This window comes from Monodelphis domestica, chromosome 1, assembly GCF_027887165.1.
Source record: "Monodelphis domestica isolate mMonDom1 chromosome 1, mMonDom1.pri, whole genome shotgun sequence".
Taxonomy (NCBI): domain Eukaryota; kingdom Metazoa; phylum Chordata; class Mammalia; order Didelphimorphia; family Didelphidae; genus Monodelphis; species Monodelphis domestica.
In genome coordinates, this window is record NC_077227.1 from 385,277,880 (window position 1) to 385,305,793 (window position 27,914).

General features: G+C 35.7%; 1 protein-coding gene and 1 pseudogene across 8 annotated transcripts in view; one reads left to right on the top strand and one right to left on the bottom strand.

Moving 5' to 3' along the window:
- Positions 1 to 26,891, bottom strand: part of FBXO38 (F-box protein 38) — a 99,439-nt gene extending 72,548 nt beyond the window's left edge. For 5 of the 8 annotated variants that reach the window (XM_056811615.1, XM_001370738.5, XM_007474056.3 and 2 more), the window contains exons 1-4: positions 26,767 to 26,891; positions 26,579 to 26,668; positions 25,257 to 25,390; positions 3,335 to 3,523 (exon numbers count right to left, since the gene is read on the bottom strand). In XM_056811615.1, the coding sequence (XP_056667593.1) occupies positions 3,335 to 3,462 (128 nt within the window). In that variant the 5' untranslated portion in view covers positions 3,463 to 3,523; positions 25,257 to 25,390; positions 26,579 to 26,668; positions 26,767 to 26,891. The remainder of the gene's footprint in view (positions 1 to 3,334; positions 3,524 to 25,256; positions 25,391 to 26,578; positions 26,669 to 26,766) is intronic. The other 3 variants (XM_056811616.1, XM_056811613.1, XM_007474053.3) reach the window with 1 other exon arrangement.
- Positions 5,943 to 7,757, top strand: LOC100031569 (G1/S-specific cyclin-E2-like; annotated as a pseudogene).
- Positions 26,892 to 27,914: the final 1,023 nt, after the last annotated feature.

Consider the following 27,914-nt stretch of genomic DNA (forward strand, 5'->3'; position numbering starts at 1 on the left):
ACCTGTGTACTGGGAAAGAATGTTTCTAAGACATCTGAGAAAGGAAAGAGGTAATAAAAATGATGGTAAAGCTGGTGAAGGTGAGCTAGGACCCAAATTCTGGTGCAAAAGATCTTGTCAGGCTAAAATGTTCATTTTAATATAAGGTGGAATTTAATAGGGATCAATAAAAATTTTTCACAGGTTCATAGTGTCATTTTGACAATTATAAGAGTAGTTCACCTGATACAGATATGGGGATGCCACCACCCTTTGTTTCTTTGTACTTAGCATTTATGTGACCTTATGCTGCATTTGGAGAGGTATATCATCTTGTATTAGGAAAGTCCATTCTATTCTGCATTCATCAAATGAGAAATGATTTGTTAACTGTTTAGCATAGTAACCTGGCACATAGTAGAAGCTTATTCCCTTCTCTTTCCTTCCCTCCCTTCATTCTCTATTTGTGAGATCATGTTAGTTCTGGGTGCCACCTTTTAAGAAGGGTATTGATAAACTAGACAATGTCCTCATGAGGACCACCAAGATGGAAAAGGCTCTTCAGATAGTGTCATGAGGCTTGGTTGAAAGTGGTAATGTTTAGTTTGAGGAGGGGAACACTTCGTCAAGATGGGGGCACAGTAACTGTATTCAAGAATTTGAAGTCTTGTCATGTGGAAAAGAGATTAAACTTACTCTGTCCTGAAAGGCAGAACTTGGAGCTCTAAGTAGAAATTGCAAAAAGGCAGATTTAGGCTTGAGGCAGAATTAGAACTACTAAAAGTAAAATTGACTGCTTCTCTGGGTGACCAATTTCCACTCATTGGAGACATTATAAACAAAGGCTAAGTGGCTCAGTACATAGAGAGCCAGGTCTGGGGTTGGAAGGATCTCGGTTCAAGTCTCCCTAGCTATGTGACCTAGGCAAGTCACTTAACCCCACTTGTCTAGCCCTTACTGTTGTTCTGCATTAGAACTAATACTTAGAATCAATTCTAAGACAGAAGGTAATGGTTTTTAAAAATAAGTAATTAGAAAACAAAAAAAGAATATTGGAATATTGTGGAGATTCTTTTCCAGATAAAAATGGTACTAGAAGCTTCTAAGGTCTCTTCTAAGTACACAGGCACAGGGACAGGAGATGGAATCTTACAGCATTTAATAGTTGATAATGGACCCTGAGATCATTTAATAAAGTGTGGTTCAGTAACGAAGAAATGCCTAAAGACAGAAGTAACAGGATACAACTAAGGCCATTCTGTAAATCACAAATTTACATCTTTACTCAGGGCTTGACCCAAGGTCCATCTTGGAGCCCTCCCTGCACCATGTTGCTTTTATTCACTTCACCTTTCTATCTCTTTGAATGAGGGGTTGTACTAAATTACCTAAAATCTGATGCTGATTCACCAGAAAGTAATAACGGACAGGATCTCTCTTCTTCTAATAAGAGGGTGAGATATATTGGTAGAAGAAATGAGGACCCATGAACTAGACAGTGATATTGAACCCAACATGCTCAACTGCTTAAATACACTTTTATTTCTCTGTTCTCAAAGCTTGGAGCTCAAGTCTTATACTTTTATCAAATGGGAGCTATTGGCTTCCTTTCATTAAACTTTATTAAAACCTATGCTTTGTCTTGAAGAAACTAAATATATACAGGATCACTTTTGCTAATTGCATTTAATGTGTTTGATCTTCCTTTTCAGCTGATAGGCTTGATTCTGATTCCTTCAAATTGTGTCTTTGAAGAGGAAAAAAAAGATTGCTTTTTCTTAGAGTTTTTGTTAGTAAATATAAAGATACTTTACTTTTATGGCACTGGTCTAGTATGAAATACCAGGGAGCTGAATATTATTTCTAGCCATATAATAGACAAAAATCAATTTGACTTCTCCCAAATTTGATTTAAAAATTTTTTTTAATTTTTTTTTAAAAAGGACTTCTTTAGTCCTTTAATTTATCCTGTCTCTAAATATTTTTTTGCTTTCATTTTCCCAAAATGTTCTCCCCTATTCCTGAAATTAAGATTCTTCATTCTGCCTACATCTTTTAGAATCCTTCCTTCCTTACACCCCTCCAAAGTTCAATAAAGTCCATTCTTTTATAGAATCTTCCTTGACATAAGCATACTTGACTAAGTAAAAGCTCTCTTTCCTTTCTCACTCATCTCAAGGCACTTTGCTTGAACCTTTTCTTTTTAATTATATTAACCCTTGCTTTATGGGTAATTGTATGTCATTCCCACTAATTATTGTAAATTTCTTGAGAATAGGGCAACTGTCATAATCCATCTATGGATCCCTAGTAACTAGCACAATACTTTTGACATAATAAATGTTTATTAAATATTTGTTAAATTGATTTTAAAATTAGTTTCAAATTTTGTTATTAAAATGCTTTTATGTAAAACCACCACTATTATAATCACAAAAACCCTTTGAAGAGATAAAGTTTAAAGTGTGAAAGATTTGTATGTCATTGAATCATATTTAAAGAGAAATAGTGACTGAGAACACAGGCAAGAAAAAGATTAAATAGTTTCTGATTGGAAGTTATAAATCTGTTTCTAAAGTTTTAATTTAAACCTCATTAAGAAGAAACCTTCTTAACTCTGGTCATTTTCTCTGGCTATCTCTAATGCCTAAAATGCTCCTAGTCCTCATTTTTACCTTCTGGGTTCTTTCAAATCCCAGCTAAAATCCCATTTCTTCAGGAAGTCTTCCTTAATCCTTCTTATTATACATAAAATGACATACCTTCTCTCTCAGTTTATTTTTTATACAAATGGTTTATACATAGTAATTTACATGTCTCCCCTATTAAGATTTTTTTTCTCAAATCCTTACCTTCAGCCTTAGATTCAATACTGTATATTGGTTCCAAGGCAGAAGAGCAATGAGGGCTAGGCAATGGGGCTTAAGGACTAGCCCAGGGTTACACAGCTAGGAAGTATATGAAGCCAGATTTGAACCTAGAATCTTCTGCTTCAGGGCCTGGCTTTCTATCCACTGAGCCATCTTGCTGTCCCCTCCACCATTAGATTTTGAGCTCCTTAAAGATGGAACTATATTTTATATTTCTTTGTATCTCCATGATTTAGCAAATTGTCTAGAACATATTAGGTGCTTAATAAATGTTCATTAACTAACTGATGTCAATAAATACATCTTGAGAATCAACAACAATCTTCATGAGACTATAAGATTTAAAAATATATTTTTAATGATGAATCTACATTCTACACATTGACAATGTGACTTTTGGGGGAAGTTTTTAAAAATCTCTTTGGAATCTGTTCACATTTACATATAGCCAAGGTAAAGAAATAGAAAAAAACAGAATCTCTTACCTAAAGATATGGCAGAGTACTTCATGTGAGAGTTGGTTCATGTAATCTTTTGTTTCATCTGATTTTGTCACCTCAGGGCTTTCCTTATTTGGGAGACACGGTTTCACAGTTTTCCTTCGTGGGCCCATCCTTATGGTGACTCCAGGAGAAAACAAGCAATTGTACCTTGGTTACTTGAGTTCAAAGTTGCTAAAAATAAGCAGAGGTGAAAGAATTTAAGAGTAGGATCTAGCTTTGTAAAAGAATGCTTTTCATGAGAAAATTCAAATAAATTGACCAATTAACTAGTAAAATAACAGGGCATTTTCAGGAGCAGAAACCATGGAATGACTTTTGGAAAACTTGTTTGGCTAAGTATAGAAAAAAGCAATATCAATTCAAAGGCTAGGCTGGAAGTCAAAAAGATCTTTTCTCATCTCTAACATCTTGTTAATTAACCATACAACCTTAGATAAGTCATGAGACTTCTAAGAGTCTGAGTTTTCTCATCAATAAAATGAGGGCAGTAGAATAGATGGGTTTCTTTCTAGTTCTACCATTTGATGATTTGAAATCCTTTTAATTGAGGGCTATAAAAGTAGAAACAGCAGCTGCCATTTGTAAACCAATGATTTTAGTTATTCTCATGTAGAATGCATATTACTAAAGAAGCAGAATGAACTTGTATGACATATCTGGAACTGAATTCTGATTCTACAATTTAATAGTTTGGTGACTTGAGACAAACCATTTAAACTCCCTAGAACCTCACTTTGGCTATCTAAAACAAGGATAGTAATACTGGAATACATTTAACTCACAGATTTGTGAGAAAAACACTATAGAAAAAGGTACAATTACTCTAATTTGCAAAATCCTTGGCTAAGAATAGTGAAGAAACAGAAAGAAGTGTAAAGCATTGGTTCAAAGACCTTAAAATCTAAAATAAGAGCCCAGACAAAAAAAAACGTAAAAGTTAAAAACAAGAGATTTTACTAGCAGTTCAAGAAAATAAAAGCAGAGATTGTCATCAGTATTAGATGAATTGCCTAGACAATGACAGTAAGTTCTTTAGCATACCATCACTACTTTTCTTTAAAAAAAAAAAAAAACTTATTTCAATTAACAAAAAAAAGTTTCCTCTTTCTTTTGTTCATCAATAAAAAAGGAAAAAAAGAAAAAAAATTAATTCCTACTTCAGCTAAGCCCCCAAATATAGATTTTGTTCAGTACCCCAAGCCTATTGCCTCTCTATCAGGAGATAGGCAGCAGACTTCATCATCGTCCTCTGGAATTGTGGTTGTTCACTGTGTTGATAAGAGTTACTAACTCTTCACCACCTTTCACTTGAATAATCTAACTGGTTTCTCATCTCACATCTAATTTTACAAAATATGGTCAGATTCATTTCCCTAATAAAATGATCTGATCATTCTATTTCCATAAATTTCCCTAAGTTCCCTATTATCTACTATATAACATCTAAACTAATTAGCCTAGAATTCCAGGCTCTCCAGGGAACCAGCCTCCCTTGACAAATTTATTTATATTAACTATTTTCTTTCACATATCTCTTTGAACTGAAATCCTAATCATCCTTCAAGGCCAGTTCCCCCTTGCCCTCAGAAAATGTGGCCTTGAATGGGGAGAAACTTGAAGCAGTGAGACCAATTAGTAGATTATTACAATAATCCAAATATGATATGATAATATCATAATATGGCAAGAAAATTCAGGAAGTTTATTGAGGAAACTCGTTCGACTTTCGTAGTCGCTACACTGTGATATTGAAATCACTTTAAAAGACTGATATATATTAATTTAAGGTCGCCAAGGAATTCAGCTATGTAATTCCTAAATGAAACACTCAAGTCAGCTGCCAATTTTTTTTTATGGTGTTTTAATTACAAACAGGAGGAAGAAAGTATTAGAGGGGGAGAGAGAGAGAGAGAGAGAGAGAGAGAGAGAGAGAGAGAGAGAGAGAGAGAGAGAGAGAGAAGGAAAAAGGTTTTAAATACCCACTCTGAGCCACAGCGGGCTTTAAGGCCCTGGATAGCCAAGGCAAGGGAAGATATCAGTCCCTATCACTCACGTGACCAGGAGAAAAACAGTCCGCGGGCTCCTCCAACTCCAAGCACCAGCCTCCAACTGCCTCTAGCCCTCCTCACAGGAAGTCACGAGAACTCCAGAGGCTGTTCTCTACCTCACTTCCTGCATCTCATATGTGCCAATGGTGGCTCTAGCTTGACCTAGGACTGCCCAGAGGTCTGTCCTTTTTTGCACATGTCAGTTGAAGGCCATATTCTCAAAATAATTAAATCTTTAGTTTTGCTGCAGCCCTTCCTGATCTTGTTACCCTGCGTAGGGTGGAGATTGTAGTTTCCAAGACCTGATTTTGTTATTCAAGTATCTTTATTGTTATTGATCAGGAAATAGCAAAATCTGGTCTTCTAAAGAATGGTCTGAATAAGGTGGAGTAGTTTTGAAATTCACAATGATAAAAGCCTATATTACTATGGTGACTGTGTTAAGTAGAGAGAAGGGACCTATATCAGAAATTTTACGGTCGAAATAACAGGATTTATTAAATGATTGGACATGTAGGGTAAATGCAATTGAGGAGTCAAAGATGACACTATGGTTCCATGTCTGGGTGAGTAGGAGGATGGTGGTATCTTCAATGAAATAGGGAAGTTCAGAAGAGGTGAGGATTTGGGGAAAAGATAGTGAGTTCTATTTTGAACACAATCAATTTAATTTGTCTTAGAACTTTCAATTTCAGGCTTTGAATAGGTATCATTTGGTGATATAAAAGTGGAAGGGAAGGATGCAATAAATATATAGTATATACATATAAATATATAAATTACATATGGATAAATATATCTGAGAATGCTTACTATAGAGATGAAAATGGAATCCATGGGAGTTAATAAGATCACTAAGCAAGAGTACAGAGAGACAAGAGAAGACAGAAGACAGGCTGCTGGGCAACATTCATTGTTAATGGAATGATACTGATGAAGATTCAAAAAAGTTTCAAATACAAAAGAGAACTAGGAGAGAGCAGTACCATATGAGAGAGAGAGAGAGAGAGAGAGAGAGAGAGAGAGAGAGAGAGAGAGAGAGAGAGAGAGAGAGAGAGAGAGAGAGCAGATCTGCATAGGGGCTGAACTTTTGAAGAATCCAAAGAAAAAAATGTCAAAATGAAGTAGCCATATTTGCAAGTTAAACAGCAGCCCCGAACTAGTCAAATAGATTCTCCTCAGGAAACTCAATTCCCTGAAGCCAAAAAAAAAAAGGAAAAAGACTCGGGATGTAAAGGAAAGAAAAGAGGAGACTGGAGCCAAGAGACAGCAATATGAAATTGGGAATTGTTGGCCACCTATGTTATCTGGGGGTATCACTCCTTGCATTATTATTGAAACCCCACACAAAGAAACTGTCACCAGTGACTTTTCCATGTTTACTAACTACAGGTTTAAAAACCTTTTCATAAATTCTTCACCTCTGCCTGACCTAAGGATATTCTAAGGATGTCTGGTTTAATATGTTAAAAAAGGAGACCAAATATGTTCATGATAAACATTTTGAAATGCTACATTCTGACTTAGAACCACAGAGGGGATCAATACTTCTAGACTGGCTTTTAGAGGTATGGGAAGTGTACATACTACACAGGGAAACATTTTATCTTACTCAAGATTTTTTTGGTAGATTTATGTTGACACAAAAGGATATAAACAAAAATATGCTTCAGCTTATTGGTATTACTTCATTATTCATTGCTGCAAAACTTGGGGAAATCTATGCTCCTAAATTATAAGAATTTGCTTATGTTACTGATGGTGCTTTCAGTGAAGATGATATCCTAGGGATTGAACTCATTATATTAAAGGCTTTAAAGTGGGAGCTCTGTCCAGTAACAATTATTGCCTGGTTGAATGTCTTTCTCCAAATCGATGCTCTAAAAGATGTTCCTAAAGTACTTCTACCTCAGTATTCCCAGGAAAAGTTTGCTCAAATAGCCCAGCTCCTAGATCTGTGTATTCTCTCTACTGACTCATTAGAATTCCAGTATAGAACATTGGCAGCAGCTTTATGTCATTTTATTTCCATTGAAGTTGTTAATAAAGAGTCAGGTTTAAACTGGGACAATATTTCAGAATGTGTAGAATGGATGGTTCCTTTTGCCAGAGTAGTGAAGAGTGAACCTCCGGTGAAACTGAAGATTTTTAAGAAGATTTCTGAAGAAGTCAGATATAATATCCAGACACACACAAATTATCTGGCTATGCTGGAAGTCAATTATGTGCCAGCTTTCACAAAGGTGGGACAATTGTCACCAATGTGCAACAGAGGCACCACGACAGCACAGAAAAATCCCCAGGAAAACACTAAAGGCAAAGTTGAACGGAGAGCTTGCTCAGTGGATTTGTTCTGATTTGGCAGTAGAATATTACATTCCTTTTGGACTACTAAAAAAGCTAATACAACTTTTGTAATATTCCTAACCAATTCAGAAATTACACTGACATGAACGAGTTAAAAGCCTCTACCCATTCAGAATTGGATAACCATAGTTCAGATCTTACCTGTCAAAAACAAAAACAAAAAAAAAAACGAACAAAAACAAACAGCTGAACTAGTTTTCAAATATTAGTATTTCATTCCCAGGGTGAGTACAGATCCAGGAACTATGTAGTCAGTCTAATTTTTACCTTAGCTACATTTCTGGGACTCATGCAACAAAGTTCATTCTAATAAATTAGGAATGTTACTGTTTGAGATGTTTTGCACTAGATGAGTGCCACTTTAAATTGTACTCTGGAAGTTCAAGAACTCATTTGATTAGAGCTATTCAGTTAATTCTTGAAAAAATTCTTGACTGTTTACAGCGGTTTAAGTTATTGAATAAGATGACGACATTTTCATTACAGCTCTCATAGCATTCTGCTCCAAAATACATGAACTTTTGTGAATTTCAGAAAGATGAGTATAATCCTTGGGTAAGAACAAAGAAGATAAAACAAGGAAAAGGCTGGCTTTTCTAAGTTCCAGATTCAGCAAATAGCTGTGCACATCTTAATCAGAGTTTTGTTTAATATACAGATTGTTTTAATAGAAAACCATTGTATGTTAATGATTTCAGTAGGGAAAATTTTTATATGAAAAATAGCTTTACATCAAAGAAAATATCCCCTTCAAGGTACTTTTTAAAAACTGTAGACTGAAGTCATTTATGTTCAGAAAATTTAGGGTTCCCTTTAAAAAGTACATTATGAAAAAAATGACAATATGAAATGATTTAAAGTAGAAAAGACTAAAGCAGAATAAAGATATATGTACAGTGAAAAAAAAGAGATAATATCAATGAAAAGGGGGTGATCAAAGACTGAAGGCAGGCAGGTGGTACAGTAGATAGAATGTATTTGTTAGCTATGGGACCCTGGGCAAAAGTCGCTTAGTCCAGTTTGCCTTTGTTTCCTCATCTGTACATCAGGAGGAGGAAATAGTAAATTACTTCAGTATCTTTGCCAAGAAAACCTCAAATGGAGTTAGAGTCAGACATGACTGAAAAATGATTGAACAGCAAATAATAGCAAATGTTCCAGGCACGGGGGATACAAAGGAAGGCTAAAAATAAAAGTAATTCAAAGGCTAAGGTTCTAGAATGCTGAAAACTGAGAAAATGAGATATAGCAACTAAGAGATCGCTAGTAATTTTGGACAGAGCAGTTTCAAGTTGAATAATTAAATTAGTCAAGAATAAGGATAGTAGCTCATTTATCTTTTTATTTCCTCCAACAACTCACAGTACATGTTTCAAATACAACCCCAAGTCTTCAAATTTTACTTTAAGCACTTCTACCTTGTATATACAGTAAATCATATTCCTTTTCTGTCACTGTTATATGTAAACTGAAGGGTAGAATAAAATGATCTCCCTACACCTTCCAGCTTCCAGAGCTAATATATACAATTTTATAATCTATTTCATTACCGTATGTCCTTTACCATAGAACAACCCCCAACTCAGTTTATTAGATTAATTCCTTCATAAAATGCTAGCCTGCTCCTCTCCCCCCCCCCCCATCCCACCACGGCCAATCAATCTGATAACCAGCCTGGCCACTGCTGCCAGACTCACTAGCCTCTCTGCATTTTGCCAGGAGGATAGGTACAAGATCCATTGCTAGGCATATAACAAAAGCTGCTTCAGCTCAGAAGGACCTGTCAGAATTTGGGTTTCACCTGCCTATCCTTTAAGATCCCAGCTTTACTTCTTATGGCAAGTACAATACACATGAGAGTCTCCTAATGTTTTTTACGAGTTTACATTAACTTTGGAGTTGGGAGACAGAAAAATAGTAATCAAATTGTTTAAAAGAATTCAGTATAAACCAAATGAAGCAGCTAGAAATGAGTCTTCTTATTAATTAGTCTACCAATAAAAATGTGTTGCTAGGGTCCTCTTTTGACTGTTTTAATGGCCAAAACAAAATGATACTTCTTGCACAAAGAGAGCCAAGCAATATAAAATCTGAACTAGAAGCTATAGCTTCCTGACAAATAAACTCATTTCCATAATATGCTGTTATTCTCGTCAGACCATCTTATTAATTTTGTTGTTGCAATAAAGTCAAATGGTAATACAAGCTAATATATAGGCTAGTTAAAGTTCATGACCATAAGGGATTTTGTAATGTATGTCCACAGCCATTTTCTAATCTGGTGATGTAAACAAAATACTTGGTCATTTCATTTCCATCAAGGTCATTCAGAGTCAGAAACTGTGACAAATCTAAGTGATAACTTTTAATCAATGAAAAATATTTCTTGAATATGCAAAAATTTTTTTGAGTTCTTATTAAATGTTAGCATATCAACTTAATAACATTTCTATAGTGTTTGGCTGTTTACAAAATACTTTTTTCAACAGTATATAAGTATTATTATCTTCATTTTACAGATGAATAAACTAATGTTCACTGAAGTGAAGCGATCAGTTCAAGGTCATATGAATTGATTTAAAACCCAGGTCTTCTGTCTCTATACAGAGCTCTTTTCACTTCATATAAAATATAGAAAAAAACTTTTTAGCTTAGCATTCCAAGTTCTCTAACCAGTTTGCATTACCTAACCACTCTAGCTCAATTTCACAATATTTCTACATATACATTCTAAAACAAATTTCCTTGTCTTTTCCTGCCTTTACACTTTTGCTCATTCTATTTTCTATATCTAGAATATCCATCTTTCCCTGTTAAAACACTATTCATTCTTTAAACTAAGGCTTTTCCAGTCATTCTTTGGCAAATTTATAGCAATCTGCAAAATTTTTAATCTCCAAAGCTTTGAATTGAATTCCTAAGGCCTACAAACTTTAAAAATATACTTATTAGATCTAAACTTGAGACAATCTGGTCAAACTCCCTGTTGAGTCAAACTTAATCTGACATTTCAGCACAGATTTCAGTGCAGCTCCAGATTCCAGGCCTGCCACTTTATCCATTGTGCCACCTAGCTACCCATTCAATGTTTTTTCTACCAACGCCTGCTTCTTACTTTTCTTCTCTGCTCCACCTTCTACCTGCATTTTTTTTTTCATTTTCAACCCCAGGGGCCAGTCTTCAATTCTAGATCCAGAAAGTCATTGTGCTGAAACTAGTCTTCAGTATGGCATTCAGAGCCCTTTATAACCTGCCCCTTTCAGTCTTCTTACATCTTATGTTCTTCCCTTAGCCCAAGTACTCCACAATTCAGAAGCACTGACCTGTTGATATTCCTCAAACAAGACTCTCCATTTCCCAATTTCAGGTATTTTCTGACTGTCCCTCAGGAACAGAATGTTATCCCTCATTTCCTACCCATTTAATTTCCTTTAAGCCCAGCTAAGAATCTATCTTCTAGACCAGTGATGGCAAACCTATGGCATGGATGCCAAAGATGGCACACAGAACACTCTCTGTAGCACTTGATCACCCCCACCCCCCATTTGTTACTAGAAAGACAGAGGGACTTGGGCAGAGCTTCTCCCTCTCCCTCATGCCTGATGACATTTTTTTCACATCTCCCACCCTTTTGCCCAGCAGTCCAATGGGAGCACACAGGGGGTAAGGTGGGCAGGCAGCTCACAGGTGGCAGAGCTGGAGGGGAATAGAGCACTTGGGCCACTTCCTTTCCCCTCTTCACCTATGCTGAGGATATTTCTCACATGATCCACCCCTCTGCCCAGCAGCACAATGGAAGCACTTCCTCCCTCCCCTGTGTTGGGGAAAGGGGGTGGAGGGGCATGGCATGTGGTCTGGAGGGGGTGGTGGTGGGTAGAGCACTCAGTCTGGGGGGGGGGGCAGCACTCCATCACTGCCATCACTAGGGGAAGCCTTTTCTGATGTTCATTAATTCTAGTACCTTTCCTATTATTATTTCCATTTTATCCTGTATGTATCTTGTTTGAATATAGTTGTTTGCATGTTGCTGTCTAGCCTATGAGAAGAGTAGATCATTCAAATTGATGAAATTCATTTTATTCTTCTGCAAAATGGAGACTTAGAAGGAACTGTCTTTTACCTTTCTTTGGTATCCTCAATGCTTAGCACAATGTCTGGCATTTTTTTTTCTTTTAAAATGTATCACTATAATAACTATAGTAAAGCCAATAACAATTATCCCATTGAGCACAGGATGCAGTCTGATTTCTGTCTAACATACTGGAATTATACTTTCAAGATACATGCAGATTTTAAAAAATGTTTTCAGTAATCTTACAATGAAAAGTTTAGGTAATATAAAATATTGAAGTTTGTCCCAGTTTTCCTATTAAATATAATCTATTGTTAAGTCTCCTTCTAACTGTAATGACTGACAGAGGGTGATTACTCTCTTGTGGTAGCTTGTAAACCAGTAGACTGGCATCCAAAATATCTTAAATTGTCACTTCTTGGTTGATCTCTCATAAAATCAACTGTAAGTCAGATAGTTATGTTGTTCACAAAATGCCACATAGCCAAAGGTCCAGAAAGCTCACATAAATGTAAATAAAAGCCAGAGGAAGAACTCCAGAATATATTTTGTAAAGGGCGTTCAATAAATTTTTATTGATTGGCTTGGTTGACAATTCAATTTTTAATCCAATTGAATAAGAGTTGAGAATGGGAAATGTTGTTTTAAAGATAAGTTCAAATGTCATCACTTCCCCCCAGTCAGTAATGAAATGCTTAAGCATTATTTTATATTAACATCTCTCAAGTAGACTATTTTAATAGCTTCCAAATAGGTATGCCTGCTTTTAGTAAACTCTCTTCCCTCTCCAAACTATTCTTTATAAAGAAATCAAATGGATACTTCTAAAATAGAGATATATCTAGACATATAATTTCCCTACTAAAATAAAATTTCAATAGTTCCAAATTTCTTTTAAGAGAAAATATAAAATTCCCAGTCTGGCATTTAAAGGCCTTCATAATCTTTTCATACTATCTTCCCAAACTTCTTTCATATTACTTCCCTTCATACAACTATGCCCTAAACATGTCATTTCATGGCTCTCAACAGATGTACTCTTCCTTAGCACCTTTACTTTTCAGAACTTAAAACTTCTTTCTAAGTTCCCTACTACATGAAATCTTTCCTGGACTTTGCTGTTCTTAACACACCTTTCTAATTACTTCGTATACTTGTATTTTTGTCTTAATGTATTGTATTCTGCAATAGAATATGAGCTTCTTTAGAGCAGAAATTGTTTAATTTTGGTTTTTTACCATTAGCACAAAATAAGCACTAAAAAAAGATTGAGGAATATAAGTTATTTCTCTAATAGGTATTCCATTAAAAGACTATTAGATCTATGAAAGCAATATGTCTAATCTAATCTTTGTTTCTCCCTCTAATCTTACCAGAATTCTGCACAAAGTAGGGAGTTAATGTCTGTTTAAGTCAAATCCACTATTGCTTTCCTAAAAGGAATATTCTGTAAAACTAAGACATAGTTTCCTTGTGGATTAAAAAAAGGCTTAAAAATGCAGTCCTTTAATTTAGTTGATAGACAGGTAAAGCTATCTATTTCCAGCTTGAGATCTTATAGGTTGAGTGAAGGATGGATAAGTAGATAGGAATTCCAGGACTCCAATATTCATGTGCTTCTTTGTGGACAAGTCATTTACTTTCTTTGAGCCTCATGTTTTCTTGTCCATAAAATGAGGGAGGTTGAACCAAAAAGACTATAAAGTCCTTTCAGCTCACTCTACTCTTCTAAGATCCATTGTGTAATGATTTTCAGAGCTATGGAATAGCTATAGTGAATCCTGTTACAGTAAATACAAAATTGGTAAAGTCTAAGATATAAATAAAACAAAGCAAATCTCCCCTAACAAAGCACACTGAAATCACACCTAGACTATACAACTGGCATTATTATTCTCTACTGAAAAGCCAACAGATTAATATAGAATTGATGATTTATCCTTCCTCTCTTCCTTCCACTATTCACTTGTTAATCATTTCACCAAAGAGTAAAATTACAAATGATGATACAAAGTAGAAAAAGCAATGCCCTTGGAAAGCAGGAAATAATTCTGACAAGGACAAGCCATGTAACCCTAAGCAAGTCATTTAAAATCTTAAAGTCTCAATTTCCTCATCTATAAAATGGGGTAAATAAAAGTATAGTTCCAGTAACCTGGTGGGTCTATTTCTGAGGACAAGCCTACACAATTATGGAGAAGCTCATCACAAATAAGCTGAACATATGGCAACCTACTAAATTATGAAAAATTCAAAGGGGGGAAAAAACCAATAGCCTTCAGTCTTGTGTGGCTCCTTTCTGTTTTGGCAATAACATTGGCAATTGAAAAGTGGGCCACATGTATTGAAAAAGTTTTTAGACTATCTAAATCTTAATTTAGCTTTTAATAATGTAAATACAAAATCCTTCTCTAATTACCACTGAATTAACATAAAGCAGTAGTAGCAAATAATTATCTTATACTGAATTGCTCATGAGACATATTTGCAAAAAGATCTTCAAGAAAATAACTGTAGCTTATGTACCAACATCAAATGCAGAAGAGAAAAATCTCAGAAGCAGGAAATTCTATGAATATCCTCTAAGTTATAATATAAGATCTTCTAAATTAAATCAACATACACTTTGTGAAATCAGATGATGATGATGGCAAAAAATATAGCAGAAAGTATAGGTCAGAAGTAAGGAATTAGAGAAGCCAATGATTTGATTGTGGAAGATTCATACATTTATATCATGAATACTTTTTTTCAAAAAACCATCAGTGGATACTAGATATGATAGGCTCTAATTAACATAATAGAAAATGAAAGTGATTATATTTTGACAGGAAGAGTCTTATTACTGATGTGTCATCTCTGACTGATTTAAATAGAACACCGAATTTTGGCAAATATCATAATTAGCATAAAGTTAGATGAAAAAATAATGAGATGACGTAACATGTAAGTGAAACTCAATCCTGATTGATTTGTTACTCATAATAAAAAATTGGTAATTCACAGCAGAAATAACATCAACACCAATTATAATCATCTTAAAGAATTGCAACTATTGTAAATCAATTTCCTTAACAAGGAGACCAAACAAATCTAAGAAGCACATCAGTCAGCAAATGCTTGACTTGTTTGCCAAGTAGCAATAGCATCTACAGGCAATACTAATTTAAGCTCATATAAAATCTTAAGGAAGAGGATAAAAGATTATGAGCAATATTCCCTCAAGAAGCAGAGAAGCGACAGAAGCAAAACTAATTTAATCCAAGCTTGGCAAAAGACCCATGAAAGGTGATCCCAAACGTTTATGCAGATGAAAAGGGATAATGAAGAAAAAATTGAAGAGATCTGCAAAGATTTTTATACAAGTCTTCACCATTAAAGACTGCAGTCACCTTATATGGATTAAAAAATCACAATCACAGATGTGTTTATAGAGGAAACCAAAATAGTACAACAAATATGAAATAGTATCCATATTAGATCAAGTGTAGTAAGAGGAGATCCATGCTAGAGGCAACATTAAATGTGAGGGTTTTGAGGAACTGACTTAAGAGGTATATGAAAGAAGAGAAGATTCCAAAGATGTGACATAAATCTACAACTTTGCCAAAAAAAAAAAGACTACTGAGAGATTATGAACAACCAATGACCTGTATACCTACTTTTCCATCCTACAAAATTTTTTATGAGAATCATCTCCTACATATGTATCAAGATATCATTAAGTAACAGGAAGGCTTTCATAAGTGATATTGCATAGTATACCAAAATTAATTCCATCATGCAATTTCCTGAAAGATGTAGAGAATTCAAGATGCCATTGTTTACTATTTACAGATAATGAAAAAGCATCTGACTCAACAGAGAAAAACAATGCCTAAAGGCTCACTTCCAACAATGTCTCCCTTTCATACATCAAAATTTTTGTTTAAGATTCCTTGAAAGATAGAAAAGAAATAATAAGGTTCAACAAGCTTCAGACCACAAACATCAGGCAAAGCATAAAACCAAGTGCCAAAAGCTGTGTTGGGAGCAAAGTCCATATAAAAAAGAGATTCCTTGTTAACAATCAGGTCTTACTGATACAGTCTGCAACTGCCATTGCTCCATTTGTATCAAATACTGAAAAAGTACTTTCTCCTAGAAATAATCTGTAACCACCAAAAAAGTTAGTCTGACTATTCAAATGGTAAAAGCCAAGTGGATGAAGTTCATCTGTTTATTAGAATATGGCATGCAATTAGATAGGCAACCTACTGCTCTTCTCTAATGAATGAATATATATATGAATATATATGAATATATATATATATTCATCATACAGTGTCATATATATATATGACACTGTAAAATGGATGAGTTTAACAGAATTTAACAGCAAGAAGAAAGTACCTGAAATGCCTTTAGCAAATGACAAAGATCCTTTAAACTTCTTAAACTTCTCTAAGTTAAATTTAACCTTATTTTTAATAACAATATTCTAGTAGTGTGGTTGAGTCATGAGGCATCAAACATAAAACTCTTAAGAACTGAAAATAAGTATCACAAAAAGGGCAATGAAAACAAACATGGTAGATGTAAGCAAAATATATCCAAAGCAAGGAAGTTCAAAGGAATGTATTATAAATATATGCATACACATTCATTACATGTGTAAGTACAGACTATGAGTTATCATTTGGACAACTATATTGTGCTTTCATTACTTTCAAGACAACTGCTGCTACAAAAGCCTCTCTCTAAAAGCATTATATCCTCTCTGATACAAACTAACTACATTAGACTTCAAGCTGCTCAACTGAAAATGAAATTAATAAGATGCATCTAAAGTATCTTTCCATTATTATGAGATATATTCCAAAGGAATCAAAACTGTAACTGACCCAAATGGTACTTTAATAACTCATGATGCCTATAAAAATATTGAAGATAACATCAAGATGATCAAGAAATAGCATAAAAAGTCAACTTTGAGATGTTTATAACTAGAATAAGATCAGCTAGACTGAAGACTGGAATATTCTTGGTAGATGATCATCTATCTAACTCTTGAGCTATAAAAATAATAAAAAAAAAAACAGAAAAAATCTACTAAGTATCTAAAATAAGTATGTTGCAGATTTAAATGTGACTTATTAGCATCTTCTACAGAAGGTTTGAAGAAATAGATAATCTAAAAAAATAGCTAAAATTATGGTTAGAGGATCACATGTATATTTATATTATCCAAAGACCAACACTTGCTAAAAGATTTCAAAGTTAGCTGCAAGTCACTAATGGAAAAACATAGTCAGAATTTTAGTCAGAAATACTTCTGAGATGAGCCCAATATATAGAGGCCAATATATAGGTCTCCTCAAACAAAAGCCATTGCTCTTTCACAACTCCAAATGCCAGTTATATTTTATGGGGCACTGGAACATAATTTGTATGTGTATCTAAAATTACTACCATAGGCATAACATTTTGACAATTTCTACAGTGGGAATAGTATCATGGAAAAGATGGAAACTCATGTTATAGTAAATTCACGCAACTCAAATAGTCCATTAAAAACTGTCAAAGTAGGCAAACTAATTAAATGAACCAAGATTTCCTAAAACAAATTAAAAATTAAAAAAAAAAAAAGTATAACATACCTTTAGCCTCAATGCATGAGATATCTTCAAATGATTGACTAACTTGGACAAACATTTATCAATTGCTTATAATGTACAGATTATATTTTTTCTATTCTCTGAAACTTTTGATGACCAAACCTTCCTGGAAGGAGTCTAAAATAAGCCTAGGTATTACAAAATAGTGTAGAGGGTGCAATATAAGGAAGTGAGGCTAGATGGCCATTTGTCAGGCCATCTGACAAGTATAGACAGAATTCAAGCTTCAGATTGGCACAGAGTAAAATGACCCCTAAAGTCTCTTGACTCTTTAAAGTTTTTCAATTTTAAGGTCATTCTCATGGTTTCATCTATTCTTTCCCTAACTATGGCTCTTTAATGCTATATCTCCAGCCCTAATGTATTCCCTTAGTGCCAGATTCCCATTTCCAACTGAATTTAATAAATACAAACAGACATCTGATCAGGCTCAACTTGAATCTCAAACTAAAACTAAACTCATAATCACTCCTTCCTCTATCCCCTAACATTTACCTAATATTTCTTATACCAGATGTGAAACACAAAGCCTACAATATTCCTAAAGAGGCCCACGCTAGATTAAAATGTAATGTAACAAAATAAAAAATACAGAACAAAACAATGATAATATTAATATGTGGTTCTCTGAGTCAGTGTCCTTTCAGGGGTCCTTATGCAGGGGTCAGCAGCCAGTTCTATTTGAGTTTGACCCCAGTCTTAAAGCTTATAATTCTCACAACTACCATTTCACCCAAACTATCACAAGAATTTACTTGTCTTCTCACATGCAATACCTTTTCCCATCAATACAAAAAAAGATTTGTATTCAAACTGTGCATATCTAAGTATGACAATTTGTGATCTTTTAACTTTTACATATGATATTAAAGTTATAATGTTAATACTCTAAAATGGAGACAAATTAAATGATCTTGATGCCCATAAATCATACAGGCAATGACAGAGTTTTGTACTTTCCACTTTTCTAATCTATTTTAACTATGTCAAGCAATTAATGCTCATAGATTATACTGGTATAATATAATATGGTAGAATCTGGGACCTGGGCTTGAATTCCAGTCATTCTACTTATACTACTTTTGTGACTCTAAAATAGCCACCTAATCTCTCTAGGCCTCAGTTTCCTCATCTATAAAATGAGATTGAAAATCATTTCCAAGGCTTATCAGCTCTAAATGTATGACATGAAGAGACATTTACCATTCTGATTGCCTTCCTCTGGATGTTTTCCAACCTTTCAATGTCATCTCGTAAACACAGAACTCAGAACTGAACAGAATACTATAGATGATGGTTTGACCAGGCCAGATTGTTATTAAACTAATCAACTAAGTAAAAATATATTGGTATTATAACACTGAATCTACAATCCATTATCACCTCCCTGCTAAAGTTTCATTCAAATAACCTGCCATACATGAGTCTCCTCTTAGAAAACTGTTTTCTTTAAATACCTAGAAGAATTTGCCTTTATTTATACTGAATTTGATCTTACTAAATTTGGGTCAGTGATTTGGTCTGTCATTGTGTATAGATCTAAAGCCATGTTGGTGAAGCTGAGGCAGCATGGAGGGGGCTTCTCCATAGCACCCAAGGTTGCATGCCCCTCTGTCCCGCTTCCCATTGCAAGTACTTCCCTCCCTCTGCTGTCTGGGGTAATGGGGGGGAGGGGGGAGGGGGAGGTGTCACAGGCAGCCAGAAAGTGCAGTTTGGGCATGTGATCTCAAAAACATTCACCAATGCTGATATAAGTTCTTCCACTCAATGTGTTTGCAACAGTGCCATTAGAAAACTCCATGGGCTTGTCATTTATGCCTTTATCCACTGTACGAGAGATATCCATTCAAGATGATATTGAACCATTAAGAACTGCTTTAATCCAAAGACTCAACCAGTTTCAAATCCACCTAAAATGTACTATTATTTAGTTCACATTTTTCCATGCTATTAACAAGAAGAGTATTAAGTCTTTTCTAGGTGATTTTGTGGGAAAAATCAAATTTTGTGGATAAACCTATTAAGTTTTGGTTTTTTTTTAAGGCAATGGGGGTCAAGTGACTTGCCCAGGGTCACACAGCTGGGAAGTGTCTGAGGCCAGATTTGAACCTAGGACCTTCCATCTCCAGGCCTGGCTCTCAATCCACTGAACTACCCAGCTGCCCCCACCTATTAAGTTTTAACAAGGATGTAAGTGTAATTTTTTAAGAGTTAAAAAGGTCAATTCAACTGCAAAACAAGGTGTTTTGAAGTGAGGCAACAATCCATGTGAAAAAAAGATCTGTAAATTTTAGATTGGAGAGCTTATTGAATGATCCTAAAATTGTACCATAATCTTAAGCAATGTTGATACAAGTATAGTGTAAAATCTTGAAGACTGTGAACAGGTTTCTTTCAAAGGAAAAAAAAAAGCTCAGCAACAAACAGTAGAAGGAAAACAAAATTTAGAAGACCTGATTCAACAAAATCAGTTATAGCATTTACAAAATGAAACTAGATAGAAAAATAGACATAATGTGGGGAAAAAGAATTTGCCAGTATTTCTAGTGATCTATTCTTATCATTAGTCACAACATAAGCAACAAAGTCATCACAGTTAATACTCAATGTTTTACATGACAGAAAAGATGTCACTTTAGAAGATGAAATTATGAACAGCAGCTGGATCTAACCAAACAAAAAGAGAAGAAATATATGTTGCTATATAAACTGAAAGGAAGGCAGGGATTAATTTTCAAAATACTAAATAGGAAAGTTTCAAAAAGAAAAAAGAAGTTGGGATTTGGAGGAATTTTGGGACAGAAAGATATACAAAAGCTCTAAACCACTTGCTCACTGCATCAATATTCCTATATTAAAGACTCTTGATGAAAACATGAAACAGATACAATTAAGTTTCACAGATAATTATTTACAACAGACCACATCTTTATACACAACTGCTTTTGGAACAGATTACTGCTTAATGATTACAAACAGATCTAAAAGGTTCTTTGCTAACACCTTTGCATATAGTCAGTTCTGCAATAATGCTTGTTTTGAAGATGCAAATTTGATCTGAGCTGATTGATATATTAGGAAAAAATTTGAGAACTTAAGTTATGAGTTTACTTACATAAGTACAGTGAGAACACATTATACTGTACAGTTCATAACTCAAACTACAACCCTTCAAAAGCTTAGTTCCAAACAAAAAGATCTTTTTTCATGACAAAGTGCCATATTTATAGTGTATCTTCTGGTGCAATAGAGGCTGTGGGTAGAGGAGATTATGCTGCTCTCTCTCAGCTCAGGGAAACTCAGCCAAGCCCAAGACTTCACAAATCACTACAATTTCTATAATATTTATATTACTTCTTACTCATTTAATATGTATAACACTGTCCTATCATTTTGATTAGGTTTCCATCTTTTTCTTTTCTTAATATGTCACCAATGAAGTTTTTGAATGTTGTTCCCCCATTTTCCCACAAGCCTGGTTTATTGTATGATTTAGCATATTACAGTAATTTTTTTTTAGGAATATATGTTGTTACAGCAGAACTGAATATATTAAAATGACTGAACACTACTCAGCAAAGTCAACTAGAAAAATAACTTCTATGATTTCTGATTATTAACACAAAATAAAAATAAGAGATAGTACTCAGTATCACAGAAGATTCCCTAGACAAAGTCAGAATCGAAGTGGATTCTCTAGGTTTCTGTCTATAGATGATACTATACAGATTGCATCAAGTTTGGAAATCCTAATGAAGCTTCTTCAATGTGATAGGGAACTACTACCAAAAAGAAAAAAAGGCTAAATAATATACACAGGAAAAATCAAACTTGTGCATATTGCCTAGATCATGACATCCACATGGCTATTCATCTTTGTAAGTTAGTCCATCAGTGCGTATATCTTGAAAGGCTCCAAAGATAAACAGAATGGAATTGGAAGAGAGCAAGCTAAACTGGATTCTAAACAGTATGGGAGAGCTAGGTATCTAAGTAGATAGAATCAGATCTAAAGATGAGTGGTTCTGAGTTAAAATATGACCTCAGGTACTTCTGTGACCCTGGACAGGTCAATTAACCCCAATTGTCTATCCCTTAAAATACTCTTCTGCCTTGGAACCAATACCTGGAACCAAGTCTAACAACTACCATGAGGTGGAGTCTACAAATTCATTATCCCATTTTGCAGATGAATAAAGAGATTCAGAAGTGATTTGTCCAGGATTATATAATTACTAAGGGACAGGAGGGGATTTTAGCACAGGCCCAGACTCCCAGGGCAGCTTTATAGCTCCTATACCCTGCTGTTTCTCTGAAAAACCATTGGTGTATATAAGGAGGTGGCAAAATTACTAAGGATTTGCAGATGTTGTAAATGACATTAAGGACAGATATGACAGGAAAACAATCTTTATGAAAAGACTCAACAAACTAGACTATGGAAAATGGGATCAATTCTGGTAGAGGTAATACCCACCCTGATTGGTTGATACCTCAGATCCATTAAAGAAGGGTTCAGAAGGAGGGAGGTACTATTCGGAACATAAGTCTGCTCTGCTCAGACCCTCTTTTAGGACATCTGAACATTTATAGGTACTATATTTCAGAAGTGATATTGAGAAACTGACATGCATCCATATCATGTACAAGGATGCTACAGGAACTAGAAAGTGTACTACATGAGGATCAGCTGGATGAACTGGGGAGATTCAGAAAGAGATAAGTAGCTGTCCTGTGAAAAGGAATATTAGATTTATTCTGTTTGGCCTCAAGAGGCATAACTAGAAGCAAAGGATACAAGTTAAGAGGGATACAGATAGACCTGACCAAAAATGGAATGTGCTGCCCCCAGGAAGCAATGATTTCCATAAAACAAGATATCTTCAAGGTAGTAGTAGATGGATAGACACCTCTAAAGGATATTGTAAAGGGTCTCAAGTTCTGACACAGGTGAAACTAGATTATATGGGAGATTCCTTCTAGTTGAGAATCTACAGTCCCTACTATGTTACAATACATTGGATATCTCTCTCAATCCCTTTTTTAGGTATCTCTGTCCTTAAAATAAACATCCCTATACCGTTACATCTTTAGTTTGTACACTTATCTGTTATGGTCTGCTGGCATCCTACATTTGGTATTTTCAGGCATTAATCATTGCCCATAGCATGTCTACTCCTAGAAGCACCCTTCATTCTCCCCTTTAATCTTTACCCCTCTCTTTCAATTCCCCTTCTTTCTTCTAATTTTTTTTGCTTCTAATCTACTACATCCTATGAAGGCACATAAATGGGTTTATGAGAAATATACCTATAATAATAGTATTACTTAGATCCTAAGGAAGGAGACTAAAGTGATCTCAGAGAAAAGTACTTGCATTGTAAGTTTGGGGTCCTTTCCTACTCCTTCTCTTGTATTTAGCCAGATCCCACACACGTGGTATATTGCTAGGCTTAGCTTTGATTAAAATAATTTTATTATTTAAAACAAAGATTGTAATGTCTTGGCACAAGTCATTTGGTCACCCACCTCTCAATATGATCTAATTAATATCCTTTGTCTTGATAGTGTCCTCTTTTCACCTACCCTCATCTGACTATATAGGAAGTCACCTGTTCTCTAGCTACTGTTCTAAGTATAAAGACAATCTATTGCCTTTTTTTGCCTAAGGTTTTTCTCATTATGTAACCATAGCACAAGTCTGGCAGTTGAAAGGGCACAACCTGAATTCAGTTAGGTCCTGTAACTTTACCAGAATGCTGTAAAGAATGTCAACTGCCTTATCTGTGCCTCAGTTGCGTCTTCTGTTAAAATTTAAATTGGGCTAAAAGATATCTATTATTTCTTCAAGCTTTCACATGGAATGATTAGACCCCTAGGAACAACAATGGAGCAAGGGTTTCACCAAAAGAATCATCAATACAAAGCAATCTGCTCATGTATGGCAACAAAAGCAAAAACCCCATCAGTCCAAATCCAACCTGTACTTTCTCCCCAAGTTGGACTCCTATCAAACTTAAATGTTCTACCCTGTCCCACTCCGGCTGTGTTTGTTTTTTCATGTAAAGATATATTACGTTAGGGACTTGATCCATAGTCAAAGAAAGACTATATTAAACCAAAACCAAATTTATAATTTGTCTAGATACTTGTGACAGTAAATCCTCAAGACACTGTCTAAACTTCCTCAAGGACTCAGGTATAGAGATAATATTCTTCTCTAACCCAAACTCTGCCATTAAAAAAATCAGAATCAAAATAAGTAGGTCAGATAGTTGACAGACTAAACATAAATCTCCTCTACAAAATCTCTAATAATCTCCTGAAGATCTCCATCATTTGTATAGATAATATTTCTAATATTCTGATTGATGTTATTCATCCATACAATTTCTCCCTGAACTAATGAGTCTGCCCTTTGATCAGAATCTCCTATTCTTCCAATTTGCCCATCCCTTCACTAATTCTGAACCTTTCTCTTCATGACCTCTACATCTTCCTTCCAGTCCACCAAACCCTTTAGAAAAGGAATCAAGCCCCACATGAGATGCTAAGCTAGCATTTAGGTTTCCTCAACATGTTCAAGTCATCAGGCCTAAAAAAATTCTAGACCTATGTATTCAAAGAAATCAGGATGGAATGGAGAGGTACCCCATAGGTCTGGAGTTGGACAAGTATTGTGTCTAAATTCTCAAAAAGAGTAAGATTTGTTTCCTAAGAAAACTGGGCTTTATAAGTACTACTTCTGTGACAGTGGAATGACCAAATTTTAGATCTCTTCTAACAGTAACTTGTCTTGCTCCCCACTTATTTCTAAAACAGGACTCTTCCAAAACAAAATTTCTCTTCCTACTGTCTTTGAACATTGAAATTATCCCCCTATCGTGCTTGGGGGAGTGGGGGAGGGTCACTTTCCCACTCTGCTAGTTCAAGGTTTTTTAAATTTAATTCTTTAAAGGTCTACATAAACTATATTGTTTAGTGATTAACAGTCCAGATTATCTGTCTCCCTTACCATTGATTCACATCTTCCTATTATATCCTGTTAATAATAATGATAATAAGGGTTCATGTCCATATAGCTTACAACTACACCTGACATTTCTCCTAATTCTCTCACTTTGGAATTAGATCATAAAGTAATAGGTCTTAGAGGCAAAAAATTAACTAGTATAATCTCCTCATGTTACAAATGAGGAAGATGAAGCCCAGAGAAGACACGTGACTTACACAAGCTTATGGTAGCAGAGATAGGTCCTCTGACTTAAAAATGTATTCTATTATTTTACTACACCAGTTCAATTCTGAACTTCTGTGGTGCCAACACCTTCTCCTTAATATTTTCTGCATCTTGAGATCTGATTTCCCCAATTCAGTTACAGGCAGAATCTTACCTTAAGATATTCCATTCTCAACTTCCTCAATTAAGTACCCTTTTTCTCACATGACAATTCCTCAGGCTTGATTGCCTTTTATCAATATAAATACATCAAAATTTAGAAGCAAACAAATGGTTCAACTAATGAACTTGGAAACTGGCTACCTGATGCCTAATTCTTTCTTTTCCCACACCAATAAGCATATTTCTATATCCTTCCAGAGTTCCTAAACTGGAAAATGTATTAGAAAAATATTTCCTGTAAGAATTGGAACCAGTGAACATAAATTACATAAAGGTGGGTTAGAGCTCAATTTAATAAATTTCTAGCAATTAGGATAATACAAAAGTGAAATGAACTGTCTTTGAAGAGTGGGCTCACCATCTCTGGAGGTTTTCAAGAAGAGAGTAGATGATCAACCATTTCTCAGCGAGGTTGTTGTTTGGATTCATAAAGGGTTTTACTTATGATTTTATGATTCTCCATTTAGTTCCCTGATCTCTTCAGTAAATTCTCTAAAAGAAAAGACCCAATTAAATCATCTTGTTTACTAGCTACTTAAATGTTGTCTCTTTTCATCTAGCTTATTAAATGTCAATCAATCTGAAATCAGTGCCACTAGAATCATTCTTTACCACCCACCAAAACACACAAATACACACAGGCACTCTCTCTCTCTTTTTATAATTTAAAAGAAATGAGGGCAGCTTAGTTTAAGTTTTTGAAATGGAAAGGGATAACAGAGTCCCTTGGAACTGTAAAGCTTCTGGAGCTCATAGCTTAAGAGTTGTAGACAGTCAATTGTTACAAAAATAGTAAAGTGACTATTAGTATTAATAAAAGGCTCTTTAGAAGACAAAGATAAAAAACATGAAGTCCTTGCCCTATGGAGTTCATTATCTGGTAGGAGAGATATGGACAGAAATAAATAAAAATGATGTAGAATATAGTGAGTGGGAGAATGATATATTCAATTATCATAGGAGTTTAAAGAATGAATATATGCTTTCTGCCTCATGATGAAAACTCATGAAAGATTACCAGGAGGTAGCATTTGAACATGGATCTTGAAGAAGGTTAAAATTTCGACTAGTGGAATCGTCAGGGTTAATACAGAAACCCATAGAACTTCAATTCTAGAAGAGATCTTTAGATCATCTAGTCTACCATTTCCCAAATTCCGTTCCATGAAAGGTAATGGAAAGTTCTTCGAAGAAGTCTCAAAGCTTGTGATATTTTTCATAAAGATGAAATGATGTATTCCAAAAATCTCACGGTGTAATACATTTCCATGATTTTGCACCAAGATTTCCTCCACCCACTGATGCATGGGATCACATTTTTACTCTGCTTGATCCTAGTGCTTATTCTCCCTTTCTGCTATTCCTGCATCTCCCAGCCACAGTGTAATCCCTGAGTGTCCACCTGCCTTGACTCTGCGTCCTTTTTTCCTTTCGACTTTTCGCTGCTTCCCATCCCCCTCTTCTCCATTCAGGTGTCCAGATCCCACTGTCTACTGTCCCCTATCTCCGCCCGTTTTTGCCCTTCTCCCACCCAGGTTCTCAAAGTTGTCTTCTGCCTCCTATCCCCCAACTATAGCGAGTCCCGGATTATCTCCGTAAAACGGAGATAACGGCGTGTCTCCTCCCCACCTCCTCTGCGTCTCCAGCCTTGACAGCAAGGCTACCCCCCTCCCCCATTACCGGGCGCTCGGAGGCCGAGGCGGCGGTGGAGGCTGCGCGGGCCTGGGCCCACGGGAGGACCATGTTCCGGCTCCGAGGCTGCAGCTGCGTCTGTGAGGAAGAACAAGAGGAGACAAGAGCTCAGCAGGGGACAAGCTACCCCGCCACGCCCGGAACCGAAGCCCAAGGCAGCGTTGCTAGTGCCTCACCTGTCCAGCGGCCTCCTGTCTGTTATTGTGGCTCGGGAAGGGGGAGGGAGTGAGAACCCCGGCAAACACTTCCGGCTCCCTCGCCACACCGCTTCCTTTTCCGGCGCGGTGAACCACCACTTCCGGGGCGGAGTAGCCTGAGTTGCCATATTAGGAGTAGCTCCTGAGAACGCGATAAGGGCGCCATGTTGAATGTGGCGGAAATTGATGTTAAGTTGTTCCGGAAAGGAGGTTGGTACCCTGGGATTTCCTATTGATCTTGTTATCGGGGCACAGAGACACCTTGGGAGGGTCACTTTCCCTCTCTGGACCTCAGTTTTCACAATCTGTAAACTGGGGAGGTCTTGACTGCTTGAGGTGGTGAAAAGATCCCTGGCAGAGAATCAGGAGATGTGAATATTTGTCCTGTTGTGGGAGAAACACACCCAAGTTTGTATCAGGGTTCCAACCCAAGAATGGGAAACGCAAACTCAGTTTCATCCAGAAGTAAGAAAAGAATTTTATTTGAAGAAGTGGTTTATGGTGGTATAATAGCCTAATTGCTGGTAGAATACTCTGGGTGCTAATCAGATAGCCTTAGGGCTGATGGATAAACCAAGATGCTAGTAGAATAGGCTTTTTTGGAGCTGATAGTATGGAGTTCTCACCTCTCCCTTCTATGGACTATATTTCTCTATTTCTTTAACCAATCTTTGCAAGTAATAATAATTTAAAGCCCTTTCACCATCCTCCTTGTGATCTAAAGCTTGTCTTTATACTTTCTAAAAGAATGCAACCTAATTTTTTCTCCCAATTGTATGAATTTTTCATAAAATGTATACCTAGAAGAAACCTTACATTTCACATAGAGTAAATTTATGAGTAGAGATTGTTTCAGTCTCAGTTTGTATGCCTCATATGCTCTATAAATACTTACTGGTTGATTTAAAAAAAAAAAACCCTCTTATCTTTCATCTTAGAATTAATACTGTGTATTGGTTCTAAAGCGGAAGAGTGGTAAGAGATAGGCAATGGGGGTTAAGTGACTTGCCCAGGGTTACAGAGCTAGGAAATGTCTGAGGCCAAATTTGAACCCAGGACCCTTTAGATCTGGCTGTCAGTCCACTGAAGCATCAAGCTGCCTGCTTGGCTGATTTATTAGACCTTGC